At 52.5% G+C, this 9,483-nt stretch overlaps 3 protein-coding genes across 3 annotated transcripts in view; 2 read left to right on the top strand and 1 right to left on the bottom strand.

Moving 5' to 3' along the window:
* SEC23B (secretory protein Sec23B) overlaps nucleotides 1–461 on the top strand; it is a gene marked incomplete at both ends in the record, with an annotated part of 3,385 nt that extends 2,924 nt beyond the window's left edge. Inside the window, 2 exons of the mRNA XM_005839319.1 lie at nucleotides 120–170; nucleotides 373–461. Coding sequence (XP_005839376.1) covers nucleotides 120–170; nucleotides 373–461 — 140 coding nt within the window. The remainder of the gene's footprint in view (nucleotides 1–119; nucleotides 171–372) is intronic.
* A 372-nt stretch (nucleotides 462–833) lies between these two features.
* Nucleotides 834–3,259, bottom strand: GUITHDRAFT_102284 (hypothetical protein; the record flags this gene model as incomplete). Its single annotated transcript, XM_005839305.1, has 10 exons — nucleotides 834–887; nucleotides 993–1,031; nucleotides 1,083–1,160; nucleotides 1,208–1,456; nucleotides 1,581–1,648; nucleotides 1,702–1,751; nucleotides 1,804–2,262; nucleotides 2,623–2,726; nucleotides 2,805–2,988; nucleotides 3,075–3,259. The coding sequence occupies 10 exons, from the start codon at nucleotides 3,257–3,259 to the stop codon at nucleotides 834–836; spliced, it is 1,470 nt and encodes a 489-aa protein (XP_005839362.1).
* Nucleotides 3,260–3,855: 596 nt separating this feature from the next.
* GUITHDRAFT_134055 (hypothetical protein) lies at nucleotides 3,856–8,314 on the top strand (the record flags this gene model as incomplete). Its single annotated transcript, XM_005839304.1, has 27 exons — nucleotides 3,856–3,899; nucleotides 3,982–4,198; nucleotides 4,263–4,336; nucleotides 4,393–4,456; nucleotides 4,508–4,551; nucleotides 4,696–4,831; nucleotides 4,896–4,978; nucleotides 5,032–5,117; nucleotides 5,163–5,258; nucleotides 5,309–5,364; nucleotides 5,413–5,469; nucleotides 5,513–5,596; nucleotides 5,643–5,689; nucleotides 5,786–5,869; nucleotides 6,085–6,210; nucleotides 6,354–6,451; nucleotides 6,669–6,722; nucleotides 6,770–6,888; nucleotides 6,936–6,977; nucleotides 7,020–7,130; nucleotides 7,224–7,253; nucleotides 7,343–7,430; nucleotides 7,477–7,499; nucleotides 7,616–7,662; nucleotides 7,728–7,902; nucleotides 7,957–8,149; nucleotides 8,205–8,314. The coding sequence occupies 27 exons, from the start codon at nucleotides 3,856–3,858 to the stop codon at nucleotides 8,312–8,314; spliced, it is 2,388 nt and encodes a 795-aa protein (XP_005839361.1).
* Nucleotides 8,315–9,483: the final 1,169 nt, after the last annotated feature.

Genomic DNA, 9,483 nt, shown 5'->3' with positions numbered 1-9,483 from the left:
CTCTCCTCCCTCTTCCCTATTCTCCCTGGCCTAAAACGCTACTCTCTCCCTCCCCCCTCCCCTGCCACCTCCGTCTTCTTCCTTGCTCCTTCTCCCTTTTTGCCTCATCGCTGCTCGCAGGCGTCGTTGGCACCCTGACAGAAGCCGTCAAGGGTCTCCTGCAGAAAAAGGTGAAGGAGAACCCTCCCGCCTCTCTCTCTTCCTCCTCCCCTCCCCACACACCCTCCACTCCTCCTCTTCTCTGCCTCCATCCCGTTCTTCACTCTTCCCGTCTCCTCCCACTTTTATCTTCATTCTTCTCCTGCCTTGTCCCTTTCCCTTCTCCTCCCCCGCTCTTCTCAAGATTTCTCCCACTTCCTGACTAAGTCGCAGTTCGTTCCCATGGACAACGATTCTTACTTGCAGTGGCTAGCGAAGCTTCGTATCGCAATGTAATAAAAAAGAAAACGAGGAAAAGTTGAGAAGAGGAGGAGGAGGAGGAGGAGGAGGAGGAGGATTGGTTTACTGGAAGTTGAATTGAAAAGTCGAGTTGCTGATAACTTGAAGATCCAAGCAGTCAACAGAAGACTGTGAGACAAATCAGTGGGGGGAAACAAGATGCTAAAGAGGGAACTCTTCGTGAGGGAGAAGGGAAGAAGAGGAAGAGAAGGTTTTAGAAGATGATGAATATAAGGCTCGAGTGATGAAAAGTTATGATGTCGATGAAAGCGAAGGACGAGGAAGATGTAGAGAAGGGAACAAGGAGAGGAGGACGAGGAGGAAGAGGTAGAGGAGAGCACAAGAAGGAGAAAACAAGAGGTAGGATGAGAGGGTATTCTGGAGGGGAGCTCCAGTCATACCTCTGCGCAGGGCATGACGATGTGAAAGCTAACTGTGACCGGTTTGTCCTGAGGATCAAAACGTCACTCGATCACAAAACCATCCTCCTCCTCCTCCTCCTCCTCCTCCTCCTCCTCCTCCTCCTCCTCCTCCTCCTCCTCCTCTTCCTGCACCTTATGCTTCCGCTCATCGTAGAACACCTCGAACTTGACCTGAGCAAGCTCTCACTGCTACTAGAGGCGGCATCAACGACTCGTTCTCACCTTTTCTCCCGTCCCTCGCATCTGCTCCTCACTCCAGTCTATCTTCCTGAACGTCTCTAGGTAGTCCACGTAAACCACCTGCCCACTGCTCGGTCAGTGTTGATTCCAACACAGCAGGGCAAGACCAGTGTGTGCCAGTCTTGAACCGCTCCAGTCATCTCCACCACAACCTGTGCTGCACAGCAGCTGACCCCTGACCTGTCTCCTGGTGACAACAGCTGTAGCTGCGGGACGCTATCACGGGCAGAGCTGCCGTTCGCGTCCGCCTCCGACTGAGGGCGAGGCTCTGGGCCGCCTTCGTCCGAGACTGCGAGCTTGCGTACCATGACGAAGCCATCGTAGGAAGGAGCGCTCGGGCTGGACTGCATGATGACCTGTGCCGACGAACTAGTGAGAGGAGGAGGGAGGAGCACGAGGACGAGGACGAGGACGAGGACGAGGGGGCAAGAGGACGAGGACGAGGATGAGGATGAGGATGAAGATGCAGGACGGGTTCACCTCGAAACGATTGCCTTCTAACAAGTAGCGGAGCGCGGCTCCTCCTTTACCGCTGTATCGACCTCCTCCTGCCGTCGGAAAAGTCAGTCCGACTCACGAGGCGGCAGCCCCCATGGCTGACCGATCTGGAAAGTGTCGTCGAAGAGGATGATGCAACGATCAGTGCAGAGTCTGAGAGGAGAACAATGTGAGTGCTCCTCGTCCCAAGGGGACTCTGGTGCACCTATCGACGACCTTGGCTTGCTCCAGATGCGCTTCCTGGGACTTCTGGTTGTTAAGCGTCAGCCCCTGCTGCTCGTACTCCTTCCTCATCTTGAACTTGTACTGGCTGAGATCATGATCGGAGATCATGGTAGGATACACATGCTTGTAGCTGTCCGGGTGCTCTCCTGCCCAGATCCAATCGTAGTTGTCCAGGTAGGCAAAGGAAACTCGCCCGAAGTTGGAGAGGTTGGGGAAATTTTCTTTGAGAAACTGCTCTCCGAGCTCACGATGAGCACACTCGCTGCACACACGTCTTGCGTTCTCGTATCCCTCCTGAGAAAAGTCCACAGAGAAGAAGTCTGACCCCAGTTGAGACGACAGGCTCCACAAGAACGCCGTGCTGCCCTCTCCTCTATCGCTCCCTATCTCCACGAAACTTCCGTCTCTGTCAAGATCCTCCACCAGGTCGAGGAGGATCCTGTAGGGAGAGCCGCATCTACTGGCCGGGAGGAGGATGGCGAGGAGGAGGAGGAGGAGGAGCGTTACCCCTAGCTTCATGCCTTCACTGCATCATCGGGCAAAGGGTGGACCACATTCTCATGGGTAGGGTAGTAAATGGACCCATCGATATCCATATCAAAGTACCGGTGTGATATGATAATGACAAGGACTTGGGGGTAGGGGTATGCACGGTGGTATGATCATTGTACATTATGTTCATGTCTCCTCCTCCTCCTCCTCCTCCTCCTCCTCCTTCCCTTCCCTCCCTCCCTCCCTCCCTCTCTTCATCACACCATCCTACATGACCCCATTGTCCTCCTCAGCTTCCTCCAATCACCGCCCCTTGATCACGATGCGGCTCAACCCACCCAAGTTCCAGTGGGAATCACTCCGAACCGAGTTGCCCTCCTCGATGTATCCGTCAGACTCCAGCAAGACTCCCTGATCGCAGAGAAATCAGGCAAGACAATGCACACATCAGCGACAATCGTCGCGCGCTCGGAAGAGTTGCTTCAGTACCTGGTGGTTCCAAACTTCGTGCATCAACAAGGTGTTGTCTTTCGCTCCGACCAGATGAGCGGAGAATCCGAGGAAGGAGGCGTGAGGAGGGTTCTTGTCTTGATCCTCTATGATGCAAGTGTACTGTCCGTGATCGTGCTGCATCTCGATCCTCCAAAGCTCGCCATGGGCGGAGTTCATCGCCCTGAGGAGGTGTTTAGAAGAAAGCGCCATGGCGAAGCAAGTGGGAAGAGAGGAGGATGTGACAAGTAGAGCAAGAGAAGAACTCACCTGTAGGTGAACTGACAAGTGTGGGAATCCAGAGTCACTTCTTGAGAATCGTCCACGTTCTTGACGATGTGGAACTCTTTGAAGGAGTCTTGCTTGATTGGTGGGATGGCACCATTTACAAACATGTTGTCGGGCATAATTGCCGCAACTGCAAGAACAACCAGAAAGATTGATGTCTTCGTCATCTAAAGATGGGTCAGCCTGCTAGAACGAGTGTGCAATAATGTGTTAAAGATGAACTTGAAATGTATCTTTGCCAGATCAACAAACGATCTGATCTGAGACCTTGTCGACAGACAGACATCTTATCAACATCACAAATACAAGAAAATTACGTACAAAAATAGGTAAAATGCATGAAAGCTTGATCTCTATAGATGTGCTTTCGTTCTACAAAGGAGTTTGTACAAATCGATTCAAAGGATTCAAGCATATTTCGCCACACACGCATACAAAAAACACTTGAGAAACCTAGACCAGAACAATCATGACATCTATCAATATTCGCTGTCGACAGCCATTCAGTCTCCTCTTCCTCCTCTCCTTCCCTCCCTCCTCCTCGCCCGCCATATATTCCCTCTCCCGTCGCATTGTTTTTACGCCCACCCCACCCCATACATCAAAGTACCCTACCCCCACTCACGATACCGTTTGTATGGCACTGAAAGAACAAATCACGGTAAAAGTACCCCTCCTGGGTCGCATGGATCACCCACCCAGCTCCCAGCCAGTCCCAGCGGATTGGGGGGGGGGGATGAGGGTAACAGGGGGCGAAGAAACCATGTCGGAGCATACGTGCAGGCTGGGGAAGGAGGAGACAGAGAGGTACAGCAGGCAGATGCTCGTTCCCGAGGTGGTGGCGCGACATTCTTGCCTCCTGCTTCCTCTGCCTCATTCTCTCATCCAGGTTGGTGTCGAGGGCCAAGAAAGACTGGAGAAGTGCGCTGTCCTTGTTGTGGGTTGCGGAGGACTGGGGTCTCCCGCCGCCCTGTACCTGGCAGGTTGTGAAGAGACTGAGGAAGAAGTCTGCTTCGAAGACTCAGTCCATCATGGTAGGAGCGGGAATATCTCGTCTGGGGTTGGTGGATGGGGACAACGTTGAGACGAGTAATCTGCATCGTCAGGTGAGAGGGTCGGCAAGGCGACATGAACGTGGTTGACATGCTGACGATGCTGCGTGCGATGAAGGTCATGCATACTGAGGCACGAACTGGAGTGAACAAGGCAGAGTCAGGTGCCATCGCTTGCAAGGCGATAAACAGGTAGTGCTCGTCTCCCAGCCATGCCGATCTGAATGGTGTCCTGGCGCGGAACGAAGTAAACTGCAAGTCGAAGTCTACAAACAATTCATGAGCGTCGATAACGCGCTGGAGCTCGTCAAGGTAGAGCGAGTGTCTAGCGCCCATGTGCTCGCTCCTGATGAACTCACTCAGTCGTACGATGTTGTGTTGGATGCCAGCGACAACGTTGCGACAAGGTGATAACCAAGTTTGAGAGTGCGACGATCGTGACAATGAGGAGCAGATACATGGTCAATGACGCTTGCGTGCTGGCAAAGAAGCCTCTTGTGTCTGGAAGCGCTTTGAGGCTCGAAGGGCAACTGACTGTCTACAACTTCAAGGCACTCTCGCTATCTCACAGCCCCGACTGACACCATACAGGGGGGGCCTTGCTATCGGTGCATATTCCCCAACCCCCCTCCTCCAGAGACGGTGACAGACTGCTCGGATGGGGGAGTCATGGGGCCGGTCCCTGGGGTGATTGGAACTTTACAGGCATGGAGGAGGAATATGAAGCTGCGAAATGACAAGGTTCTCTCAGGCCCTTGAAGCGATCAAAATTGCCATCGGGAAGTCAGCAGAGGAGGTCATGGCGGGCCGGATGCTCTTGTACTCGGCGCTCACGTACGCTGGAACAAGGATACATCAAGGCAGTGACTGTCTCCTTGCTACTGCAGGTGCTCCTTCCGCAACGTTCGCCTGAGACCTCGGAACTCCAGCTGTGCGATCTGCGGCGACGACCCGGAGCTGACTGCAGTGATTGGTGGGAGCTGCTCGCTGCTGGGCTTCTTCTGAGTGATTCTTCCAGCTGTGAATGCACCTGGGCCAGGCTACTGCCCCGCAAACTCAAAACAGGGCGAGGATCTGCCGGCAGGCAACTCCGTGACCTGTCAGGAGTACGCGGGTGCGAGACGGACCATGTCTCTGCTGCTGGATGACTGACTTGCTTGCAAGACATCCGCAAGAAGGGAGTCAAACATGTCTTGCTGGATGTGAGGGATAGAACGCAGGTCTCCTTGCTCTAGCAGACATCTGGGCAACCTGACGGCGGGACGCAGTTCGACATGCTGCACCTCAATGGGGCGATCAACTTGCCACTGGCGGAGCTAGATAAGGTGAGAGGTGGCTGACAAGGCATCAACTGATCCCCAGCTGTAGGAAGGGACCAAACTTGAGGACTTCTGCTCTGATGCAGAGTCGGTCTATGTAATCTGCCGGCGAGGAATCTTCTCGAGACAGGCTGTGAGTGCACTCCCGCTGCCTCCTCCCCTCTGATCTGAGCCGCCAGACCTTCAAGCTGTTGGAGATGAAGGAAAGGGGGATATTTGTGTCCGAGTAAGCCTTGTTCTCCTTTCCAGCTTCCCCCGCGTGTTTGTCCTCCCTCAACTTCTCACGTCTTTGTCCTCCTGCTCTTCTCTCACGCCCTCTCAGCTCAGCTCTGGGTCAAGGGAAGGTCAAGAATGTTTGCGGGGGACTCGTCAGCTGGGCGAAGTCGGTCGACGACTCCTGCCCAACGTACTAGAACCCACTGACGTCAAAGGCGAAATGCCAGCTGGGTCCTGCGAAGCTTTTTAAATCTTGTTGTATTCACTTTGTACATAATTTTTACTTAAAGGGTCTTTCCAGTAGTGTTTGGGTGAACAATTATTTTAACTGTCTGGATCGATGTCCCGCCTTCATGCCGCGACCATCCGGGCGCTTGCGATTATGCTGCTCGTGAGGTGCAGCAGGCAGCAACCAGAGCATGCCAACTTCCCTGGCGTGAAGGTGCAGGGGGACAACAGGGCTAGCGAACTGAAGAGCATCAGGGCTAGGATTGCGGAGGTGAGGCAAGAGCTTGAGATGGAAAGAGCAAGGTGAGAAGAAGTGCGTGCCAAGGTGTTTGATCCGAAGAATGCTCCTCGTCCTCAAGAACCATACCAGTCTATTTTGATAATTCTGCATGTCTCGTCTTGATAGCTACGGGAAATGATGCTTGCTAAGACTGAGGTCGTTACAGATTGAGTGCTAATCGACAAAGGCTGAAAGAAACCCCGCAAGAACAGTTTCTGCAAGACACGAGGGGGAAGCCGTACATCCCTGACAAGAAGTATCATGGTGATATCTTTCCTGCACCATCGTTGTTGAACTAACATGCTCTTTCCCCATCTCAGAGCTGCTCGATCGCAGGGGGGATCCTGACAAAAAGAACTTCACTAAGTTGAACATGGTTCTTTGATGTGCAACGTGACTTTGCTGTAAACCCTTGCAACCTTTCAGGACTACTGCAATCCTTCGTTTGCAAACTATCATTTCTTTCCATCACACGCCGCAGGCAACCTTGCCTTCTCAAAGGCATATTCGTCCAGCTCGACAGAGTTGAATGAAGGTGGGGATTCAAGGATGTTGGTGTGTTTCTCAACCCACGGCACGCAGTTTGGCCTCGTCATGGAGGATCTGCTCTGGATGGAAACATTTGCACCATGTGGAAAAGCTCTTCAGATCAGCATGAATGGTTGGTTGTGGACCTCGGTGCTCCTTTCGAAATCCACAACGTGCATTCATCATCTGTCATCCTTGTTTGTGTTGAAATGGATCGCAGGTCACAATATTCTGGGATTCCTCTCTTTATGCCACTGATTATGTGAGCTAATTGTCGGGATTGTGGCAGGTTGACATTTCACAGGTTTTGGAAACTTCGTTGGATCTGGTTTACATGACCAAGGCTTCTACTCTCAACATGTCAGGGACTGCTGAAACGACAGGATTGAAACTCCCAAAAATGCTGTTCCAGACAGTAGCAGCACCATTTTCAGCCGTTCCCGAACATGCTGCAGCATCAGCGTAAATGGTTGTAGACTCTTGTCTATCGGGCTGACGAGCTCCTCAGCCACAGGTTTCGAAGGCGGTACACCGAAAGGTTCGTCACAGACCTACATCTCCTCGCCGGCCTTGTGATCCTTGTTGTGATCGCTGAGGCTCTTATTGAACCCTACCTTGTCAATGCAGCGATGGGCACACGGCAGATTCATCAGAATCGCCTGCGTCCGCACGGCAGAGTCTGGTGGGTTTGGAGTTCGTGAAGTAGTTGCCTCCGGTGAGTCGGCATTACTTCTCCGTTTGTCCTGATCTGCGTCTTTCAGGAGTCAGAATTGGACAAGTTCAGGTCGCGCGAGTACTGATAGATGCTGTTCAGAGGGCAAGAGTGGCACAAGAACGAGACAAGCTGCTCGCTGTCTGCTTTCCTCTTGCTTTCCTATGCCGTTGCTCACTTACAAACAGCTGAAAGATGACATCTCCAGGAAGACAGAGATGTCAGATCAGGAAAGGTAGCATCTTCTGGTCACTAGATTGCCCACTTACTCCTCCTCTCAAGGATCGAACGGCTGGCCAGGAGCGCGATAGACGCCGTCAATGATATCAGGGAATCAGCCCAGAACCAGGACGATGTCAGCAATGCAGATGAGCTGCTAGAGATGCTGCGCATGGAGATGGAGAAAACAAAAACACTGCAAGATCCTAGCTCGCACTTCCGAAACCAGAGGAAAATCAGTCAGAACCAACCGCAGGTGCCTGCAACACTGCCATCTCTCTCGAAACAGAGTTAACGGGATTGTCGACAGCAATGGAGAAAGATTGTCTTTCACGATCAAGAGCAAGCAGCGATCTTCATTCATAACAAAGACCCTATGTTCATGAAAGAAGCAGCGTATCGAAGTCTGTTCGAACACCCTCCAAAACCCCACGAAGACGCCGAAAGAGATGAAGATACGTGCTTCGACCCTTCAATGGACAGGAAGATTGGAGCTTTTGATGGTAACATAACACAGTGTTTGCCTTGCTTCCATTACTCACCTTTGCTCTGATCTAGGTACATGCTGCCATCCTACGGTCAATCAGATTCCTGATCTGGAATACTGGTCTGCTAGCAAGCCGCTTTTCGCTACCAGCAATCTGTCATTATCATTTATGGTCGGGTAATTGTAAATAGTCTGTAGAGGCATGCATGTTGTTACTGTAAATTATGAATCGCAGTCTAATCTCGATCTTCAAAGTGATGACTTTCTTTGAGAGTTAGCTCAAACCAAATTTCTCATCTCGCATACACTCTATTTGATGTTATTTCCGCAAGAAACCAATCGCGCTGAATTCAAACGGGGAGTGAAAAAACAATTCCCTCCTCAAACTCCGTCGACAGAGTAGCTTTCGTGTGAAAATGACAAAGGAACGAATGCCATGAATAGCATTTTGAAAAATCGCTACCAATGGTAACGATGTGTCAAGGTTGATCTAACATGGCATCCTGCGTCAGTGAGAACTCTGTCTTAACAACGTTTCATCAAAAATCAATAAATTGCATGATGGTAATTCATGGGACACGAACAAAACAGCTGAGCGCTCTTGAAACTTGATGTAATCTGAAGTAACAGTCCCGTCACACACAGACAGCCATGACGGCAACTCGTCAAACCTCATATATCTGTGGGCAGGAGCAGAATGTGTTGTCAGCTTCATGGTCCTTTGCGTTGAGCTTGTGCTCGTGTTCCTTGAAGAGCTGTGACTTCTTGGTTTCCCTCAACTATTCCCAATGTCACTTTCTTCGTCAGAGTGAGATGTTCACTCATGACAGATAGGCAGACTTTCCCCCGCGTCTTCCCTTCCTCTCATCTGTCCCTCTCTCATATGTCAAGTCCTCCTTCCTCTCTTCCTCGGTCTTCCCCTCCCCCTCTCCCTCTCCTCCCGTTCCTATCGCATCTCACCAGTGCGAACATGTCGGCGCTGCTCTAAATCCGGCACTGATGCGGACTCGGCACTACGATTGCGGGCCTACCGCTCTCCGCGGCTCACTGTAATCCGATGATCATCGGCGAGTCCGGGCCGCCGCCGCGGGGCCGCGGGGCGGCGGCACCATGGCACACTCCGAGACTCGCGAGTCGGACACGATCAGCCGGCCCGTGACCGGACCGTCGGGCTAAGGCCCGCCCGCCGTCGCTCTGCGGCCGCCGCATGCCGCGGCCGCTCATACCGTGCCCGGGCCCCCGCCTTCCGACTGAGTCCGACCGTCACGCAGCCCGGCGCTCGGAGTCCGATAGCGCCGGCTTAGGCTCGCGCCAGGGCTCGGCCACCGTGAATCAACATTCCGACATCTA

This window comes from Guillardia theta (genome assembly GCF_000315625.1).
Source record: "Guillardia theta CCMP2712 unplaced genomic scaffold GUITHscaffold_9, whole genome shotgun sequence".
Taxonomy (NCBI): Eukaryota; class Cryptophyceae; order Pyrenomonadales; family Geminigeraceae; genus Guillardia; species Guillardia theta.
This window is presented reverse-complemented; position numbering and strand designations above follow the sequence as displayed.